We start from the raw sequence: 22,887 nt of genomic DNA on the forward strand, positions 1-22,887 counted from the left end.
ACCCAGAGCAGTGGGCAGCCATTTATGCTGCGGCGCCCGGGGAGCAGTTGGGGGTTCGATGCCTTGCTCAAGGGCACCTAAGTCGTGTTATTGAAGGTGCAGAGAGAACTGTACATGCACTACCCCCACCCACAATTCCGTCCGGCCCAGGACTCTAACTCACAACCTTTCGATTGGGAGTCCGACTCTCTGACCATTAGGCCACGACTTTTATTGTGGGACAGTTATTGTGGGATTGTTCAGGATTGTGGGTAATGAAGTACTTACCCAAGACATTGCGAATTAAAGGCATTTATCTCAAAGCAAGGTTAGTGCCCCATGAACCGTTGGCGTTTATATGAGCATATACTATCCTTTAGTACAGCCGTAGCTGGTTTTAAGCCTACCATGTATGGTTAAGTTTTTATGGCTTATACCCCAACTGTCAATACAGAAATTGTATTGAATTTTTACTTCAGGCACTGGCTGTGGGCGGGACTGTGATGCTCTATAAACTGTCTCTGCACAGCGGAGGAATGAACGAGCTCTCAGACCTCTCAGATGAGGATGATTCTGACTGGGCCTCGTTAATCAGTCACCGCGGTCATCAATATGGCAAACTTCTGCAAAAAAATGAGAGAGCCAAAGCTATTTTCTGACGGCTGGTTCGTTCTTGGTGTCGTACAAATGATACTTTAGGACAGCCAATAGGGCATGATGTTTCCTAGCAGCCGTAGCACTCCAAGTATTGAAGTAGCGTTAGGTGGATAATGGAGATTTTACAGGCGGACGATGAGTGATTGATTCATTGTTGTACTTTATGGGGTTTATAAAACCCGTGTTATTTTGATAGCTGGAAAATAAATATATACAGTTAATGCACCACTTTAAAAAGTACTCTGAATGTGTTTTTGGCATAAGTTGTTCCTCATATAAATAGTGGAAAAAAGTAGTCTTATGTCAAATTCAAGAGTTACGCTACAAGCATGCAAATTACTTCAAAGCTAGCAGGTGTGACATTAAGGCAGTAAATTAATAAGTTAGTAAGAACATTCAAATGCAATCCATTGTGGGTGTACAACACCATACATGGTGTACACGTGTCGCTCAATCCAAGCGTTGAAGCTCAGTTTTTTCGTTCACTAGATGGAGCCACTGTTTCGGTGGGTTGAGGACTGGCGTCTATTTTTATTACCATTTGCATTCTGTGGCAGGTGTTTGCATCAAATTAGTCAGTATTTTCATCTAACCAGACCCATGACTTGGTCTCATTCCAGACTATGATGGAAGCAGCTCTCTCTCTTGATCTGATAATTCAATTACAACAAGCCCTGCAAATAGTTACACAATAAAATTGGTTAAATAGATTTAGTCATCCAGCAGTGGAAGGATTTCAGGAAAATAGCCATAGGACATATGCTAGTCATCAAGGACAAGGCCTTGCTTTGAAAAAAAAATGGATTTGAGACCCTGGACCACAAAACCAGTCCTAAGGAGATTTATACATCATCTGAAAGCTGAATAAATACACTTTCATGTGTGGTTTGTTAAGATATGCCAATATTTGGCAGAGATACAGCTTTTTGAAAATCAGGAAACAGAGGGTAAATATATATATTTAGAAAATCTCCTTTAGACAGGGACAGAACATGGAGTTAGACTTTTCACTAATCTGTGAATATATGAGGGAATATTAGAAAAGGAATATCCAGGATTGAAAATAATAATAATAATAATAATAATAATAATAATAATGGAGAGTAGGCAATTTTATAGAAATTTTCCTCGGCTCTAAAATTATTAAAAATAAAGGCGCTTGAAAGGTTCTTCACAGCAATGTCATAGAAGAACCATTTTTGGTTCCACACAGAACCATTCAGTCAAAGGTTCTTTAAAGAACCATCTCCTTCTCACCTTTTTGTTATTCAGATGTTAAAGGTTCTTTATGGAAACATTTGGGGGAAAAAAAGACTCTTCTATGGCATCAGGAAGCACCTTTATTTTTAAGAGTGTAGCCTATTTGTCAAATGCCGGGACGTAGCCACCACATGCAAAAACAAAAATTTTGCATATCCTTAGTGAAAATGGGAAAATTGAGCTATTTGCATAAAACCAAACTGATTCCATTAGCTAGGTCTGCATGTCACCGACACGTTTTGATTCCGCAAATCAGTTCATTTGATCGAAAGCAGACAACTTGATTAATATTTATGAGCTCAACATACTTTTGAATATTAGATAAGACATTATACTCATTTCTAGGCTATAATTTTAATAATATAGGCTATTTCATATTTTGTTTTCACAGATAGTAATATGAATTGAGACTTTTCATTCATAGCCTACTTACCTAAACATTTTTAAAAACGTGAATGATGTTCAGCTATGCGATATAATATCACGATATATTCTTAAAGTTCTTTCAAATGTACTGTGTACTAAATAGAGACTGATGATAGCTTATTAGAATAGGCTATAATAATAATAATAATAATAATAATAATACTAATAATAATAAAATATATAAATTCAGTCATGAGGGAACGCTGAGTAAAATTGTATGTGTTTTACAAAGTTTGGTGCAACTGCTGGAAAACTCGACTAAATGTAGCGTTAAGAGAAATGATAATATTCCAACTTGTACTGAATAATTACAGGCGAGTGATGAATATTCTTCAGTCACTGATATGGGCAAAGCTCTGTAATGTGTGTTCGCACATGCTCAGTGAGTTTGTCGCTGTCAGTCGGCTCGGCAGTCAGTGCTCTGCTGTCTGCGGAGCGTGGTCACGGAGACGCGTTCCGACCGGGATGTCCTCGCGGCTCTCCTTCTCTCAGTACCGCTTAGAAGCGGAGGTCGAGCGCTGCCGCGCGGAGTGTCAGTGGGACAAGATACCGTCCTTACTGGAGCAGCTCGCTGCCGCGCGCCTGCATGACGACGGTAAGTGCGCGTGCCACAGTTGAATAGAATAGAAGTGAATAGAGGAGAGCCAGAGGAGAGCCAATAGTGATGAGTGTGAGAGAGTTTTGTGTGTCTTGTTCCGCATGAACTTTGCACCTTGCTGTTAAAGTCTACCCATGTTTACTAACGTGCTGATATCAGGTGAAGAAACTCACATGCTCTTATTGAAACTTCAGTTTTTTCGTTTAGATTTGGTTTTTTTTCAGTACTCTCTTAGAGAGATAGAGAGAGACTAACTGACTGACTGTGTGTGTGTTTGTGTGTGTGTGTGTATAAAGCAGGTTACTCATGTGAATCAGAGATGTAAATGCATGCACACACCCTTCAGTTAATACTGGTAGAAGCCACTTAAAGCAGTAGTGTCATAATTTACTCACCCTCACATTATAGGGCATGTACTGAATTTGATTGTGCATCGGTCCTCCGGTTCATCTAAGACCCTTATAATGTAACAAAAGATTAGTCTTTTAATAAATGCTGTAATTGCTTTCTATTGATCAAAGGAATATTAGAAATTAATTTTAAGAATATATATCTTTTTTAACATTGATGATGAAAAATCATTATTGAGGACCAAATCAACATGTCATAATCATTTCTGAAGGCTCATGTGACACTAAAGACAAAATTCAGCTCTGCATCACAGGAATAAGTTGTATTTAAAAAGAAAAGGAGAAAGTAGTGAGCAATTCTTTTAAATTGTAACGCGATTTCAAAATAGCTGTTTTACTGAAAGTTTGATCAAATAAATGCAACCTCGGTAAGCATAAAATACTTCTTTCAAAACTTTAAAAAGAAAATCTTACCAACCCAAATATGCTTTCATTGTAAGGAAAACTGTCTGAGAAGAAAATCTCTCAGTTTGGTCTACAGTTGCATTTCAAGTGTAAATAAATGTTACTTTTTAAAAAAGTTTTTTTACTTTTCTCTTTAAGATTTTAGAATTCAAAACCCAGTCCTTTCACTTTCTCAATTTCACAAAGGTGGTAAAAGATAAACACGCTGCCTAAACAAGTCTCATGTTCATTAAGTCAACAGCAGTAATCTAGAGGTTAACACACAGCACTCCCAAGAGGTGTGTCCACCACTGTCCAAATCCGATCTCTGACCCAGCACGCCTCGTTTCGCCACTGCAAACACTCAACTCAGTCAGTAAAAGGTGGCCACAGAACACAGTATTGAGTGTATTTTTCAAATGCTACCAAGGGTTTTTGAGTGATGTACTGTAATTTTATCCAGTAATTTTATACTTTAAGAATTTTATCCTTAAAGTTACCCAAAGGAACGAGGTAGTAGGTACCTAATCAGCCGGCATCAAGCATGCTCTTTCTTCAACCTTTGCCCAGCTTCCCTCTCTGTTTGTCTGTAGATGATTACAGGACGCTGCTGCTGGCAGAAGCTCTGCTGGAGGAATGTCTGCTGGAGAACATGACCTTGCTGAAAAATTCTACGTTTCTGGCTGAACAGTCACAGCCCAAACTAGCCCGAGCCAAAGCTCACCTCGACAGCATCCTTAGCAGAGGACGCCTGGAGGTCTGGCACAGCACCTACCTCTCTCTGTCTGAGTCTCTCTGTCAAATAAGCATCACTGAGATAGAGAAGAAAGGGCTTAATGACTGCAGAAGCACTTTTGGGGATTTAGTTCAGTTCTGTGTATTTAAATTCCATCAATGTTACTAACTTAGATAACAAAATCTTAAACCAAAAAGTATCTGCAAACAATGGGTCAACAGTTTTTTCCCCCAAAACAGCACTTTTTTTTCTTGTTGTGCTTAAAAAAGAACTTTATTTATTTGTACTGTATTGATTTGTACATTTATTAATATGATATTCTTTGATATATTATAATTTAAATAAAAATATTCCCTTGTTGTTTGAAGAAAAATTTGAAGGATGCAAAAACCCTAGCGTAGTTCATGCATGTCATCTATACATTTATTCTCCATTTAAATTGTCAGTAGGGTTGTGCAATTAATCAAAATAAAACCGAAGTCGTGAAATGGCTTAATGCAATTCAGAATTTCCTAAGATTGGTACCTAATTAAATAAAAATATACATTGTTTTTCAGAGTGAAGTATGGCACTGTGTTCATTTATACGTGAGCAGCTCATGATCTGCTGTTTTCAGCGTCTCAGAGCAGTTCAGTTCCACACAAACTCATCTCTCTCGCTTTAATGCACATTTATGAAGCGCCAACCATCTTCCCACACTTATAATGAGAAATACTGGTTAACAAAAGAGAAGCTTTGTTTTCTGTCCAAACAAAAGTTTGGTAAATTCATAACTTTTTTTATTATACATTTCATTTGTATTTAGTCATGTATATATTTTTATACCATTTTATACTTGTGACGAGTGGGGCGGGGCAGAGGGACGTGGGAATGAGGTGTGAGGCCGTTGGAGTGATTGGAGATGAGCTACACCTGTGACCCGCCGCCGGTCTCAAGTCCCACATAGGAGATGGAAGGATATAAAACTGGAGCGACGATAGTGAAGGACGAGAGAGGACCAGGCCTGGGCTTTATTTTATGTTTGCTTTTTATTTGTGCGCATCAGTCGTCCGTGAGGGGCTGATGCGCTGTTTTGTGTTAATTTTGAATTATTAAAGTTTCATTTTGATTGTCCGCCGGTTCCCGCCTCCTTCTTCCCGATGATTATGGAGTTTTTATCATTACAGTGGTGCCGAAACCCGGGAGAAGGAGGGACGTGCTACTGAAGATCCCTCGCCGCTGTGGTGAATCTGCGGTGCCCTCGAGCTGGCGAGGAGCTGATGCGCTGTTTTGTGTTTATTTTTGTAATTAAAGTCTTCTGTTTGATTGTCAAAAAAAAAACAATTCCGGTTATAAAAAGCAAACATAAAATAAAGCCCAGCCCTCTCTCGTCCTTCACGGTCGTCGCTCCAGTTTTATATCCTTCCATCTGCTATGTGGGACTCTAGACCGGCGGCGGGTCGCAGGTGCAGCTCATCTCCAATCACTCCAACGGCCTCACTCCTCATTCCCACGTCCCTCGGCCCCGCCAACTCGTCACAATTCTATATTGATTTATAATCACAAACATTTGGCAATAAAAAAATAAACAAGCCCTATAAACATTTTTAAAGCGCAATAACAATTTTGTCACGAAGGCACACAGGAAACGAGAGATCCAATAGCAGTGTTTAAAGGGAAATCCAAAATCAAATCCAAAACAGGCAGGAGGTCAAAAACAATGAAAGCAGTCCAAAAAACAAGAACATGAAAAACACTAGGGAGCACGAGAAGCAGGGTGACATAAAACAAGGACTTCATGAAACTGATAGAGACAGGCTGGTTTTTATGGACAGGTGAAAACGATGAAAGTGGAGACAGCTGAGTGCAATTAACAGGTGTATGAATGGGACAAAGGCTTGTGGGAAATGTAGTGCCTGCAGTGGGGTGACTATGGGGAAGTGAGACCACCAGTGGACACCCAGGGAAACACAGACCAGACACTGTGACAAATTGTTATCATAAAAATCACAATTGGATTTTTACCTCAATCATTAAGCCCTAATTATCAGTGATTTTCGGTGTCTCTTCCCCTGTAGCCGCACTACCTGAATGAAGCGCTGCTCCTGCTGGCTAAAGTGCACTATGTTCAGGGACACTACAGGGACGCCCAGGGCATGTGTGCCAGAGCAGGAGTGGATGACTTCACCCGCAACGAGAAGCCCGTCTACCAACTACGCATGCTGGCGGAGGCCTTTGTCATCAAAGGTATGAACAACTGAGAAATCACTAATAGCTCATTAATCCTCCCTCATTATTATATAATTAAGTCATGATGACAAAGTAATGAATGAACATACTGTATACAGTTATATGTGAAGTCTAAATATTCAGCTAATTATAGAATGTGTTTGAGCTTCCTGCAACCGTTCAGCATTGACACAACCTTTTTTTTAAATGTTGGCAATATTGAGGTGTAGTGGCTCTTAATTGGAAAGAATACTTAAATTATTATTTAGTCCATTAGATGCTTAAGTTAAAAGATTAACTGCCAGAGCGTTTTTAATGTGTATTTATAGAGCTATTAAGTAACTTCCATTGCTCCATTCCACTGAATATTTGCTTCAGGCGTGCTTTTATTGGATTCATACACTGAAAGAAAGGTTGGCATTTAAATCATAGAGAAGTGTGTGGATAGGAGTGTGTCTTTTCTTTTATTATGTCCTTGGACAGAATGTAACCAAAGGGAAAAAAGAGGCAGTTTTACGTCATTGTCTACAGGGAAAAATCCCCAAACCAACAGGGTGCTGTCAATTATGTAATAATTATGTAGTAATTGTTGGAAGTTTCAAGTTACTTCCACAGTCTTTCTGACTGCTTTTTATATGTACCCTGCCATCTGAAGCCCCACTACAGCAGGTTCACACACAGACACATATTATCAGAGCGCAGGCCGGGAAAGTGTAATATTAGCTTCTCTAGCGCAGGAAGCAGAAGCCACCCAGAATCAGTCCCTTGAGAGACTCACCAGCCACAGCTTGTGGCAGCCGTTCCACGCTGACAGACCTATTATGAATATCACAATAACGCACTGTGTTTACTAATAAGTCAATGATGTAGTTCCTTATACAGTTCAAAAGCCAGTTTCACTTGCATTAGGCACTTGTTGAGTGTTAATTATGGTTGCTGTGTACAACTCTTCTCTTCAGATTTGTATAGACGGGGAACTCTTTTTAACAGTAGTGATGTGGTAAAGTTACACCAATTGCATAGTTCCTCATTTTTAGTTCTCCTCTGTGTACTTCCTTATATTTGGATGGAACTAGTGAGTTCTGGGAACACTCTAAGTCTTGGTAAATCTGAGACATCAAAGCATTTTCTAGGAGGTTCAGATATGTTTGTCCATGGCTATTTTCTGCGTCTTGCCCCGCCGAAGCTCTGGATGAGACCCAGACGCAATGTTCTAGACGGACTGGATAAATGATGAAAGTCAAGCTAATGTCATTTGAAAAGACCTGTTTGTTTGATTAACAGATATTTGCTCTCATGGTGTTTCTCAATTATATGTATTAATTGGCATATACTGATTACGAATAGACTGTACCAAGAGATCCGTTCTCGTTCCACATGCCTAATTAAGTCTGATCTGCAGGACTGTAATTGGATATGTAGTGCTTTGCTGTATTCGTTTTGCATGTCTTGGCTCCATGCTTAAACTATATTTCATTCTCTCTAAGTGAATAAGTGAATCTTAACCTAATTGTTCACCATGAATGTTCAGGCTTGTCTTTGGACCATCAGTCTATGTCAGGTGCTTCCCGTGTTAGACTGTCCGAGAGAGAGGAAGAGTGCCTGTCCTGTTACCTCATGGCCTGTGATGCTGGCCTGCTGTACCTGCAAGAACTTGACAAGGTCTGTGTGTGTTTTACATCTTGTTGTGGGTCGGTTCACTCAGAACATGTTCATCTGTGTAGACATGTCTCTAACATGCACGTTTTTCGTGCATGATTGATTCAAATTTAAAAAGACATTTTGCTTCTATAAGCACTGACTGTATTATATGTTGTATATAAAATCTAAAATTGGTACATTTTTATATTCATCTGTGTTCATTTCCAGCCATCATTACCTTGCATTTGCGTCTTGTTCACTAGATTGTTTGCACACCAAGTTCCAAAACTGCTAAAAGCGGTTCACCTTCCCCAAATTTGGACTTGGATCCAGGCTTCTTTCTGCAGGCAGCTCTTCAGAGCGCATACCTGTCACTGCTGAGAAAAGGGTGAGTGTGTATGTTACCACTCTCACAATCTGTTCCCACAATTCTCTGCCTTTTATATTGAGAGCCCATGCAGCCATGCACACACATAGTATTCACCGCACAGCTTGATTTAATAGATTTCTGGACTCCATGTGAATAAACTGTATGACTTGGACTGTCTAAACACACCACTGGGATTCTTGTCAACGTGACCAGTGTGTGGTGTGCCAATCATGTCCAGCAGGTGTCAGTGTTATAAAACAAGTGAATTTATATGAGGTCTTGTTTTCATTCACTCCAAAAATTGCTATGTTTGAAATGGCATTCTGACATACTAAAACTTTATGACTGTTAGTAGGTTAAATGAGCAGATCATAAATATATTAAACAAAATTATATTTTCAGATCCAAAAAAGAAAAGAAAATAACATGTAAATTGCGTCAGTTTGTATGTATGATATTGAATACCTGTGCACATAGCTTTTAATATGTATGTGCAGTATAGTCTATAAAGACACTGAACAGAGGTAGATTTCTGCATAGTGTTCTTTAGTTGTCTCAGCTGCCCTTCTCTCTTTTTCACAACAGTCCAGTGCTCAAATAGAAATCTGTGACTGTGAATGCTATACAGGTGCATCTCAATATATAATGTTGTTGAAAAGTTCATTTATTTCAGTAATTCAACTCAAATTGTTTAAAAAAATATTAAATAAACTCAATGCACACAGACTGAAGTAGTTTAAGTCTTTAAGTCTTTAATTGTGATGATTTTGGCTCACATTTAACAAAAACCCACCAATTCACTATCTCAACAAATTAGAATATGGTGACATGTCAATCAGCTGATCAACTCAAAACACCTGCTAAGGTTCCCTGAGCCTTCAAAATGGTCTCTTAGTTTGGTTCACTAGGCTACACAATCACGGGGAAGACTGATCTGACAGTTGTCCAGAAGACAATCATTGACACCCTTCACAAGGAGGGTAAGCCACAAGCATTCATTGCCAAAGAAGCTGGCTGTTCACAGAGTGCTGTATCCAAGCATGTTAACAGAAAGTTGAGTGGAAGGAAAAACTGTGGAAGAAAAAGATGCACAACCAACCGAGAGAACCGTAGCCTTATGAGGATTGGGCTGAGTCTGGGGTCAAGACATACAGACGTGTCAAGGAATTTGGCTATAGTTGTCGTATTCCTCTTGGTAAGCCACTTCTGAACCACAGAAAACGTCAGGGCGTCTTACCTGGGCTAAGGAGAAGAACGGGACTGTTGACATTGGTCCAAAGTCCTCTTTTCAGATGAGAGCAAGTTTTGTATTTCATTTGGAAACCAAGGTCCTAGTCTGGAGGAAGGGGGGGAGAAGCTCATAGCCCAAGTTGCTTGAAGTCCAGTGTTAAGTTTTAAAGCCGGTGATGATTTGGGATGCAATGTCATCCGCTGGTGTTGGTCCATTGTGTTTTTTGAAAACTTCACCCATTTACAAAGAAATTTTGGAGCACTTCATGCTTCCTTCTGCTGACCAGCTTTTTGAAAATGCTGATTTTATTTTCCAGCAGGATTTGGCACCTGCCCACACTGCCAAAAGCACCAAAAGCTGGTTAAATTACCATGTTGTTGGTGTGCTTGAATGGCCAGCAAACTCATCAGACCTTAACCCCAGAGAGAATCTATGGGGTATTGTCAAGAGGAAAATGAAAAACAAGAGACCAAACAATACAGATGAGCTGAAGGCCACTGTCAAAGAAACCTGGGCTTCCAGACCACCTCAGCAGTGCCACAAACTGATCACCTCCATGCCACACCGAATTGAGGCAGCAATTAAAGCAAAAGGAGCCCCTTCCAAGTATTGAGCACATGTACAGTAAATGAACATACTTTCCAGAACAACAATTCACTAAAATGTTTTTTTGTTATTATTATTTTTTTATTGGTCTTCTGAAGTATTCTAATTTGTTGACCAAAGACTTAAACTACTTCAGTCTGTGTGCATTGAATTTATTTAATACACATGTTTCACAATTTGAGTTGAATTACTGAAATAAATGAACTTTTCCACGACATTCTAATTTATTGAGATGCACCTGTATATTTATCAAACTGAAAAAAAAAAAACAGGGGAAAAGTGCACACACACACACACACACACACACACACACAAAATCAATCAACAGCAAATTCACAATAATAAAATATAATATAACTAGTATATATAAAATATAATAACTATAAAATCTAGTATAGTGTTAATGTATCACAATTCCGGTATAATATAATGTGAATGTAAAATAATTCATTCAATTTTTGGTGCTGTTGAAGAACTTTAGCCTATGGAGATATGTTAGACAAAAAAAATTAGATACCTGCTGTTTCTTAAAGTGTAATGCAATGGACATGACTTGATCATGCATTTGATAATCCACAAAATAACCTGTTGAAAAATCAGCTGTGAATTTTGAAATCTTCATGACATTTTTCAGTTGTCAAGTTATCAAGATTTAAGAACAACTTTAAGGTCAAAATAAAGTTAATACTTTTGTTTCGCAAGGATGCATTAAATTATGTAAAAACAAAAATGTGTGTGTGTAACCTACTATAAATGTGTGTAACCTACTATAAATAGTCATACTGTAACATATTACCAGGGTTGCCAGGTCTACATAACAACTATTGATGCTCAAAACTAGCCCAGTCACATTTCAGAAGTGAAATGGCTATCAAAATGGCATTTTTTTTAAATAATAATAATAATAAAAATAAAACACACACATTCCTGGGGGTTTCATTGGGTCAAAATTACATACCGGGTGGTCAGAAGATTACACGTCAACCCCAGGACTGAAAAAAACAGTTATAAAAGTATAAAAGTATAAAAGTGGCCTAATTCCTGTACTATAAGAAATATTGTAAGCAATATCCACTGTGTACTGTAGAGTCTGCAGTGAGCAGGACACTGACACGTCATTAAAAACTAAAGTTTGTCACAATCCATCATCATCATCATCCACCCCTTCTGTCTCTCTTATTAATAACTGGAACACACTCACATGTACAGTAGTTGTGATATAATAATCATTAGTGTTATAATGTCCATCTGTTATCCAGGTGTCAGTTATCTTATTTTTCAATCATTTTACTTCCCACAATCAATCGTGCCTATTTGTGTTTTAGTCACTTGGCTCAGGGCACTCAGCAGCTGCGGCGGGTCATGAGGGCTGTGGAGAGTCGGGGCTCTCAGAGTTTTCGTAAGGTGAGATCTGGGTAAATGAGATTTTTGATGCTCACAATCACACAGCAGGAGTCGGAGGTTGTTGTCTGTTGTGTCCTGTTGTTCAGACAGTAGCGCGCAGACTTGCAGAAGTGTTGCTGGGCTCAGTGTGTGAGGAAGCGTACTGGGGTCCACTGTCTCCTCCACCACCCGGCTGGCTGAAGAGAGAAGGAGCCACACACCCCAAAAACACCATCTACCCCTCGTCCGGACCGCCACAGCACTACAACACTGAGGGGTCAGACTCTCTCTTCAGTCCCATTCTCTGTATCTTCAAACTCGTTTATCATGTAGAAAACAATATATCTAAAGCATGATCAGAATATAAAAGCATAACAAAATTATTTTTAATGACCTGACAAATTTAAAATAACTTTTAAAAGCTTGAAGTTTAAATGTATTAATGAGATAAGTCATGAAAGTTAGGACAGTAAAATAAAAACTAATTAAAAAAAAAAGTTATTGTTAACATACAGTTGCCGGCATATTCTTAGTTTTTAGTATTTTTTTTTTTATCATGTTTAAACATTTTTTTACACATTACCATGTTTATAGCATGTTTTAGCATGTTTCTAACACATTTTAGCACATGGTTAGAATTGTTAAACAGCACGTTTTAGCATGTTGATTGCAAAATTTATCACATTTTAAGCATTTTCGACATGTTGCTAACATGTTTTATCATGTTAATATATCTCTAGTATATCCAGTCACATTGATAGCATGATTTAGTATGTTGCTAATATGTTTTAACATGTTGCTAGCATTTTATCACATTGCCATTATGATTCAACAAGTTAGTAAAATGTTTTAGCAACTTGCTAGCATAATTTAGCACATTCCTTGTATTTTTTAGCATGTTTCTAGTATGTTTCTAACATTTTTAAACATTTTGACAGTTTACCATGTTGCTAGCATGTTTAAGAACTGCTAGCATGTTTTAACAGTAGCCTATGTTATTTTTCACCACATTGCTAGCATGTTTTAGCTTGTTACCAACATGTTTTAGCACATTGCTAGCATGATTTAACACATTGACAGATAGGTAGACAGATAACGACACAAATACAGGAGAACTGTAAGCCTGATCAGTCATAAAAAAAAATATAGCATACCATCAGAACATCCTGAAAAGTTGTCAAAAGAGAGTTTGACAGATGAGTTACTTTTAGAACGCATGTCTCAAACAAAGAAGAAGAAAATCTTAAATAGTAGATCATCAGCATGCTTTGTCAAGCTAAAATAATAACTGTTAATTTTAGCATTTTAATGTAAATTCAACTGGACAAGATAGACAACTAGAATCAGAGAGCAATGAACGAGGAGACGAGCAGAGGACAGCGCTGGGGTTTGTTTGCCTGCTTTAATATTCAGGACACGGCGGAATGCTGTGTTGTGAATAAAACATACTGTAACTGTACCTGTGGGTCTGCAGACGCCAAGCAGAGAAAGGAAAAATACAAGAGAGAAAGATGGACCGACTGTTGACAGTCCGTCTGAAGAACAGAAAAGAGAACAGATGAAAGGAATATTCTAGTTTACCATTCCTGGTAGAGTTCAGTAACACACTGGGATGGGACTCCAGATGCTGGAGGGAAGAAGGATAAAGTAATGAGAGAGGAAAACAGGGATGAGAGAAAACAGAGCCTGTAAAGAAAGACCAAATTGTTCAGAATACCAATAAAACATGTTTAAAATGAGACCACTGTGAGAATGGATGTGAGTACAGAGAGCAGACTGACATATGTAACTAGAGACACACACACACACACACGCAAACACACACACACACACACACACACACACACACACACCTTGGTGACGTGTTTTTTCCTTTTCCTGTTGCCACCCTGCAGAGCTTTCTGTCCACAGGACGTGGTTGAAGAGGCGGTGCTGGTGCTCCTCATCACAGAATCAATGGTGAGACAGTCTTCCTCACATTCATTCTTCATTAACATGCGTGACGGATCTTCTCTTTAACTGCATCTTGAGAACTAGAGCAGAACTATATTATGAAGTAATAGGAAAATTCGCCAAACCTGTGGTTTTGTTATTTGTTTTGTGGAACACAATAGGACGACTTCTCTCTTCCACACTAAGATTAGAGTGACCTCTAAATTGTCCTTTGGAGGTGGGACTATTTTTCTAGGTGGATGGATTTGGATGCCCCAGTATTAGAAATATACTTAATTTGGCATTGAAACAGTTTGACACATAACAGATCATCTTCTAAATTTCTCATGAGATACACTACTGTCCGAAAGTTTGCTTTGTTTAAAGAAATTAATACTTTTATTCAGCAAGGATACATTGAATTGATCAAACATGACAGTAAAGACATTTATAATAACTTTTGAGCATTACGTTCATCCAAGAAACCTAAATATATGAAGAGTTCAGATGCAAAAGCCTCTAAATGCCATCTGAAATTTTCATCTAAAATTAGGATTTTTATCAAATTTCTATATTTATGTTCAGTTATTTCACTTTAATAGCCTGGAAAAGGATCTGCACATTGCCATTAGAGTAAAATTTCTCAACCAAAGCATAGGAGCTGGTTAAAAATCGTAATTTTAGATGAAAATTTCAGATGGCACTTAGAGGCATCTGAACTCTTCATATACAGTATATATCTCGGTCTACACAAAAATATTAAGCAGGACAAATGTTTTCAAGATTGATTATAGGAAATGTTTCTTGAGCGGCAAAACAGCATGTTAGAATGATTTCTGAAAAATCATGTGACTCTGAAGACTGGAGTAATGATGCTGTAAAAATGATGATAGTTTATGTTGTTTATCAAGACATAAAGCACATTTTGAAACATGCAGGATTAATTTATGGCCATTAGACATTCATTTGTGTGGTTTTTGCTAGTTGTTACTGACCATGGTAAAACTATGCATTTATTTGACATTTTCTGGTAAAACCGACCCTCACGTTTTTACTAGAATGTTTTAATATAGGAAAATGCAGAAATTAAATGACAGGAATGATTGTTTAATAAGTTAAAACAACAAAACAACCATCATACAGGTTTGGATCACATAAATAATACATTTCCAAGATTTGGACATTTTAACTCAGGGCTTCTGAAGGCCCCTCAGAACTGCATTTTGTGCCTGTCCGTATCTGACACCCAGTTCAGTTCTCGAACACTTTACTAATGAGCTAAAGAGCTGAATTAAACATGCAAGGTCATATTAAATGTGCCGTGCTGGAGGTTCTCCTGGACCAGGAGCGGGACACACAGCTTTAACACATTCCTAACCCTATCTCTGTTGTCCGCTGTAGGCCAGTGGTGAGGCGGTGATCAGCCGCACACCGGAGCATCAGGAGGCGAGGGAGAGCAGCATGCAGGACGCCTCCTCTGTCTATGACCTGCTGAGCATCGCCATGGCCAGGAGGGGGCAGTACGCCATGCTGTCAGAGGTGAGATGATTCAAACCCAGATCCCTCTCGACCCCCGCTTTGCAAACATGCAAGTGACCTGGATTTTACGTAGTAGCTTCTTTCTCTTTCTTTGTCACAAGTTTCCTCTTTCAGTCTGTTGATCTCTCTCTTCTCTTCTCCCAGTCGTATGGGTGCTTATGTCCCCTTCCTTCTTCGTCCTGTCAATCAGGTTGTTTCGGTAGTTGGGCCGTTGTGTGATGGTGAGACTTTCTCAGGTGAATCTAGATCTTAGTTCAATGGTTTCAACTGAATCCATGTCATTTCACTGGTAACCCACTGCCTTTACTTGTTTTCGCCAACACATACCTGCTTGTTTGTCGAATATAAATCCCTTTCTCATCAAATTTAGGCTCACTTTCTTTTGCATGCGCCATTATGTTTTGTGTACAGGATACACACAATCCCCGATCTGTGCTGTAAACAACAAGATCCTTCCTAGAAATAACTGGTTGTGCTCAGCAATGTCAGCTGCATTATCTTTTTCTAGGAAGGCTGATTCCCTGATTCAAAGTTGTTTTCTGACTGTGATGTGGTGTGTGATTGTTTGTCATCAGTGTTTGGAGCGGGCAATGAAGTTCTCCTATAATGAGTTTCATCTTTGGTACCAGCTTGGCTTGTCTTTGATGGCAAGTGGGAAGGTGAGATTCAAGTCCTATTGTCTTCATCATTGTTCCTTTAATTTTTTTAGTCCTTAGTCAATATAATCGGCTATATATTAGTTTCAGTTAAATAAATATGTTTAGCGAAGAAAAAAGATAGCGAAGGTTTTATCTAAGTTAAATATATATTTAAAAATTGAAAAGGCCTATGGTATTTCACCCAAAAATTAACAATCTGTCATTATTACTCACCCTGAAGATGTTTCAGACCTGTATGAGTTTCTTTCTCCTGTTGAATAAAGAAGGTATTTTGAAGAATGTTGGTAACCAAAAGGGTTAGTTCACCGAAAAATTAAAGTTAGTCCATGAATTAAGGCATCCTTTGTGTATATGACTTTCTTCTTTCTGACAAATCCAATCGGAGTCATATTTGAAATGGTCTTTGATCTTCCAAGCTGTTTAATGGCAGTCAGTGAAGTGAAATAAAGAGCATCCATTTATTATTAAAAAAAAAAGTGTCTCACATGGCTCCGGGGGGTGAACAAAGGTCTCCTGTCGATGTTAAGCTACATTAAAGTGATTGTTACATTTTGAATATGGATATTTTCTTACAAAAACACATCAGTTCGCTACAGGAGGCCTTTTTTTCAGCCCCCTGAGCTGTGTGAAACACTTTTTAATATGAATGAATGCTCTTTATTTCACTGCAGTTAAGCAGCTTGGAAGCTCAAAGACAATTTTTTATATTATTCCGATTGGATTCGTCTGAAAGAAAGAAGTCCTATACACCTAGGATGCCTTGAGGGTGAGTAATTCATGGCCTAATTTTCATTTGTGGGTGAACTAACACTTTAATGTGGTATTTAAAAGCACAGCGCTGCTTTGTTTACAGCAGTAACCAAGGAACTGCTTTATCGCTGCTGCTCCATAGGCGCCACCTGGTGTCAGAGAATGAATTTGCGCTCTCATTTAGCCCGTCTTCTGTTTCTGTTTTGTGCAGACATGTTTTATGTAGCATTATTTGACAAAGCTGTGGACAGACCATTGTGTTTTTGCTTCAGATTTTGAAATTATACAGTTTAATTTACATCAAAAACTGTTTAAGCTACATGTAGTTTATATAGTATAGTATGGTTCTTACATGCACCTATTGTTGTGAGACATTGATTCATCTGCTGGGGTCGTATGGATTACTGTCATGATGACTGGATGTGCATTTTGAGGAGCCAACATTCTGGCACCTGTCACTTCATGATCACAGAGATGGATTATTTGCCTAAAAATCTTCATGTTCTGTTATAAGATCAAGAAAAAAGAAAAAAACATACATCTGGGACAACACGAGGGTGAACAAATTTGAATAATAATTAAAAAAAAAACATTTGGGTGGGCTCTCCCTTTAGAATTGTGTGAAATAATGCAGTGCTGCAAAGTTAGAACAAGTGGTGTTGTAACAGACCACCAATCATAAACTGCCTCTGCGTCTGCCTCATTGAATATTCATGAGCTTTGTACAGATGCTGGGGCTTTAACATGCTAGATTCAGAAATTGGTTAAAATATCAGAAGGTGATGGAAAATCCCCAAAAGTGTTAAGTCATTGTTTTGTATTAAGTCTTACGTTTAACCAAAGCAAATACTGTATTTGTGACAACATCTCCACACATAGACAAGCAGTTATTAAAACAGGTCATGCTCTTGTTGTGTAATCTGCTTGAACAGTCAATGTTATTAACCTTGTGAATATGCAAAAGAGAATGTTCATCCAGGGTTTACGGATGTGATAAGCCAAAATGGCCCTGCAGGTTAAAGATTTAGGTTCATGAAGTGAAGGTTCATGCTGCTTCTATTCTGCATGTCAATGGATGCCGAATACTTATATTAACAGGGTTTGTGTCACTGCTATATTTTGAATTACTCTGCTATCTTAGATATGTGTTTGAAAGCTGTATTATTAATGATATTTTTATTAATGATATTTTACAGAACGAGAGTGCAGTGTCAATGCTTAAAGAGTGTGTAGCAATGAAGCCACAGGACCCGATCCCACCTCTGCTTGCTGCAAAAGTGTGCATTAACCAGCTGCACTGGGTGAGAGAAACACAAAAAGCAGCACATGTGCACAATATGCACATTCATTCAGCAAAAAATAAAATAGAAAATAAAACACTATTTATATTCATAGCAGTTACAGCCTGTAAAAAACAACAACAACAACTAAAAAACCAAACAAATATATATAATATTAAATAAATTAATACTTTTATTCAACAAGCGTGCATTAAATTTATCCAAAGTGTCATTAAATACATTTATACAAAATAATTATTTTAAATAAATCTGTTCTTTGGAACTTTTTATTGAACAAAAATCACCAAAAATATGTCTCAAATTCTCCCAAAATATTAAGCAGCACAACTTCAACGTTGATAAGAGAAAAAATGTTTCTTAAGCATCAAATCAGTATATAAGAATGATTTCTGAAGGATCACACAGCACTGAAGACTGGAGTAATGATTCTGAAAACTCAACTTTGCATCACAGGAATAAATAACATTTTTAAATATATTCAAATAGAAAACAGGTGTTTTAAATTGAATTAATGTTTCACAATATTACTGTTTTTACTGTTTGTCTGATTAGTGTAAGAGACTTCTTTCAAAAATATTAAGAATCTCATTGACCCAAATTTTTTTAACCAAAGCGTGCAACATCCCAGCAAAAGGAATAAGAATGCTTTATGCTATGAATGAAACAAGCAATATACATTTCAGGAAAATTCATTGGAAATATTCACTTTGGCATCCTTAAATAAATCCATAAATCTGTAAATCCTAATCCCAGAAATCCTGTATAATCCTAATGTATTTATATTTAAACTAGCTATGCTCATAGCATTATTAATTCAGAAGTGATTTTTGATCCAGATCAAACTAGAACTGTACGAGAAACATTAAATCAGTTTTTTCAGACTTTTTTATAATACTCAGTCTATAGTATATACATCGCTCAATCCTAGAAAAGATCTAGATTCATATCTCTAATGAACTTATGCATTAGTAACATTGCTATACTAGTACTATACTAATAAGACACAATGCAATGTACTGTACAGTCACAAGACTATCAATCAAATACACACTGCAGCAGTTGCCAGAGATTATGGCACATCTGTTGGAAGCGCAGCGCTGAATACAGACAGCACGCCATAAGAGGCTTATAGCACAATAGAGCCGTATAGCCACAAAAACGTAATGCACAGGCTTTGATGTCAGATAGCACGCCATCCCACAGTCACATTTCAAACCGGCCCAGTTTCAGCCCAGCATCAAAACAGGGCATGCAGGGATTTGTCCTCTAACAGTCGTCCTTGATGCTGATTCATGTCAACATGTCTGGCATTTCAATTGAAGAATATTATACAATATTAAATCATGATTAAAAAAAAAATATATATATATATATATATTTGTTGCAATTTCACATGATATGCTTGGCCATTTGACATGAACGTTTTCTGTTTATACACTACCGGTCAATTTCTTGTTTTTGTTTTTTACGTTTCTCTTTTCTTGTCAAAAATTAATACTTTATTTGAATATATTTATACTTTATACCTGTGATGGCAAAGCTGAGTCTTCAGTGTCACATGATCTTTTAGAAATCATTGAAATATGCTGATTTAGTTCTGTGAACACAGAAGAGACTTCTTTAAAAACATCACAAAGACTTAATTATTGAAGACTATTGACTAGTAGTGTACATGCAATTTTTATGACTTTATAATAATTGAGCATCACATTTTAATCTAAAATCTTATTATATTTTTTTTTTCTACAATTGCATGTACATTTATTCTTTTGGCAGATGCCCCCCCCCCCCCCATTTTTAATCAAAAGTTTTTTATTTAGCTTAAGCTTTTGTTCTAAGTGAATGAATTGTTCTTTGTTGGGTTTGATCCCGTAACCTTTCAGTGTCCAGCTCAGACCTTTAAACCTCTACACTACACCAGCAGTATATCTCATTGTAAGCTGAGAGCACTGATAATAATCATCCAAACATCTGATGCATGTGTAAATGTGTGTGTGTCAGCTGGAGGATGCAGTGTCCCTCTCAGCAGGTGTGGTTGCTTTAGGAGGGGGTGCTGGAGAGTCCCTTCCTCGAGCTCATCTGGCCATCGGACTCTGCCGTAGTCTGCAGGCCTCTGACGGTAAGCCCAGCCTTTAACCGCGGTTATCCTTCTCTGAACCTTAAAAATGATCCAGGCCCCCAGCTGTCCTCAGCTGCTCTCTGCTCCCTCATGTCTGCGGTGACTCAATCTTTAACTGTGTGTTTGCAGCTACGCTGAAAGCCGATCGCGATGAGTTCAACAGAAGAGCGCTGCAGTCACTACGGAAGTACGCTTGATGTTAACCTCTTATATTTCAGCATGTGTACTTATCACAGATTGTGTTAAGGAGGCTTCAGCCACCCACTTTGTGTGGGAATTGTTTCAGTTGACCCTTTGCTAAGTCTGGCTGATGTCAGACTGGTAATAAGGGGATGAAAACGTCAAACAGATAATTTTTTGTCTTTAGAGCACATGCACTGGACCCTGGGGACCCTCAGATCTCCTTCTACCTCTCTCTGCAGCTCGCTCTGGTTCGACAGGTTAGCATGCTAACACATCAATCTCACTGGATGCAGATGTCTGTTTGAAAATGTACATTCATCTCTCTTCCTATTTTGCTTGCCTGTGGATTTTTGTAGCTTTTGTTTACACATATGACTGTCAGGGTCACATGATTGTGTGAACAGTTCTTTATCTCATCATGTTCCTACCCAGAGCTCTTGTGTTTGTGGTAGGTGTCAGAAGCGATGGAGCCATTGCAGTCAGCTCTGAATATTTGTGGGGATGATCTTCACTCTCTACATCTGCTGACTCTACTGCTCAGTGCCCAGAAACACTACCAACACGCCCTTGATACTCTTAAACTCACCATTAACCAGCACCCGGACAACTTTAAGTATGTTTAATGTGTTTGTTCTACTTCAAACTTGATAGTTCTCCCGAAATGTTAAATTCTGTCATTGTTTACTGAACCTCATGTCATACTAAGATTACACTTGATAGTCCACTTTCGACTAATTGTAAGTAACTTGGCAACTACATGTCACAGCTAACTCACATTAAAAGTTTAGCAGACTGTTAGGTTAGGGTTAGTAGATTAAGTATTGGACGCATTGGACTCTTTTAGGATCGGAAATTTTTAGGATGACGAATACGAAAAAATGCATATGAAAATTTCGGACTCAGTGTGCAATGACCTTAAGGCTGTGTTAACGCTAGTGCATTTTGAGTTTAAAGAGCATGCATGACTTTTGCTACGGTTATGCCTGTTGTTTACACTCTTTTGACACTGCAGACCCCGTTTTAGTTTGAAAACTCCAATAAACAATAACATCATGCTCATTGTTGTGTCCATAGATATGTATAGGTAGATTCCGCTACAAGCGCACAGACGCGTCCTCCATCTAAATAATAGGGAACCTACCTATACATATATCTATGGTTGTACCTCCATGAATGGTCACGTGACATGCGTTTTCAGTTGTGTAGTGTGGACGGAGATAGTTTCTGAAATGTAGTAAAACACCTGTGTAGTAGAGAAGGATGTGTAAACAGTGTAAAGAGGGCCTACAGTTCATTTAAAGTGTTCTAAAGTTCCAAAACATTCTAAAAAGACATGCTCTATAGTTCCAAAATGTTGGTGGTAGCATTGACTTCCATTTGTATTCTTTCCCTTACTGTGGAAGTCAGTAGCTACCGGCAACTTGAACATTCTTCTGAATATTTTCTTTTATGTTCCAGACTAGAAAGAAACCTGTACAGGTTTGGAACAACTTAAGGTTGACCCTATAATGAAAAGATTTTATTATTATTATTATTATTGTTATTATTCTTGGACTATCCCTTTTACTGCATTAGTAAACAAAATAATCTGTAACCTTTTAGCATAGGGACCAATTCTCACTATTATCTAGTTGCTTATTAGCATGCATATTATTAACATATTGTCTGTTTATTAGTACTTAGAAAGCACATATTCTATATCCCTAATCCTACCTTAACTACCTAAACTTACAGTTTTTAAACCTTACTAACTATTAATAAGAAGCCAATTAGGAGTTTATTGATGCAAAAGTCATAGTTAATGGTTTGTTGATATTGAAAATTGGACCTTAAAATAAAGTGTGGCTAAAATATCAAACCTAGTGGCATCTGAACGTGATTGCAGAATTTTTCTGATGAACTGCGTATTTCTTTTTTTTTAATCAGCTGTGGTTGAAGTGATGTTAGACTTGAATGCATTGAGTTAGTTACTACATTTACAGCTTATCACATGATCCCAAACATTTGACTTAATTCCCAACTTTATCTACTGTTACATAGTTTTAAACCTAAATAGCATGAAATGTGCACACAGTGCTAATTGCATTCAGAATATTTCGGTTTTTACATCTCCATGTGGGGTCAGTGTTGCACTCGAGACGAGAGTGGAGAGAAAATAATTAATGGAGTTCATATAGCAGAGTAACACCCAGGCTCTTACACACAAACACACTTCACACACTTCACAATGGTTATATTGTCACACGTCTCATTTCAAGAACCTCTGTCTTTAAAGAAAACAAATCATCGCTTTATCAGTGGAAAAAGTGAACTCAGCTGTCTTGAAACGGTGTTTGTTGACATATGGGAGGAGGAAAAGTGAACCATGGTGTATGTAAACAAATCACATCTGAGGATCTATTTTACTTAATTAATCGGACAAAATTTCAGTATACTTTGTATATTCGAGTTTTAGTACTTTTAAGTGATCTGAGGGAGTATAGTGATTTTAAGTGAAATGAGGAAATGTTCTGCC

General features: G+C 37.9%; 1 protein-coding gene across 1 annotated transcript in view; it reads left to right on the top strand.

Moving 5' to 3' along the window:
- The first annotated feature begins 2,703 nt into the window (after positions 1-2,703).
- The window catches only part of LOC127970149 (tetratricopeptide repeat protein 7A), a 34,167-nt gene continuing 13,983 nt past the window's right edge, over positions 2,704-22,887 (top strand). Inside the window, exons 1-15 of the mRNA XM_052572436.1 lie at positions 2,704-2,917; positions 4,308-4,471; positions 6,508-6,676; positions 8,190-8,320; positions 8,563-8,687; positions 11,832-11,910; positions 11,997-12,166; positions 13,785-13,848; positions 15,223-15,360; positions 15,936-16,019; positions 17,966-18,070; positions 20,072-20,189; positions 20,319-20,376; positions 20,557-20,629; positions 20,825-20,985. Of these exons, the coding sequence (XP_052428396.1) occupies positions 2,788-2,917; positions 4,308-4,471; positions 6,508-6,676; positions 8,190-8,320; positions 8,563-8,687; positions 11,832-11,910; positions 11,997-12,166; positions 13,785-13,848; positions 15,223-15,360; positions 15,936-16,019; positions 17,966-18,070; positions 20,072-20,189; positions 20,319-20,376; positions 20,557-20,629; positions 20,825-20,985 (1,769 nt within the window). The 5' untranslated portion in view covers positions 2,704-2,787. The remainder of the gene's footprint in view (positions 2,918-4,307; positions 4,472-6,507; positions 6,677-8,189; positions 8,321-8,562; positions 8,688-11,831; positions 11,911-11,996; positions 12,167-13,784; positions 13,849-15,222; positions 15,361-15,935; positions 16,020-17,965; positions 18,071-20,071; positions 20,190-20,318; positions 20,377-20,556; positions 20,630-20,824; positions 20,986-22,887) is intronic.

Source organism: Carassius gibelio, chromosome B13 (assembly GCF_023724105.1).
Source record: "Carassius gibelio isolate Cgi1373 ecotype wild population from Czech Republic chromosome B13, carGib1.2-hapl.c, whole genome shotgun sequence".
Lineage (NCBI taxonomy): Eukaryota > Metazoa > Chordata > Actinopteri > Cypriniformes > Cyprinidae > Carassius > Carassius gibelio.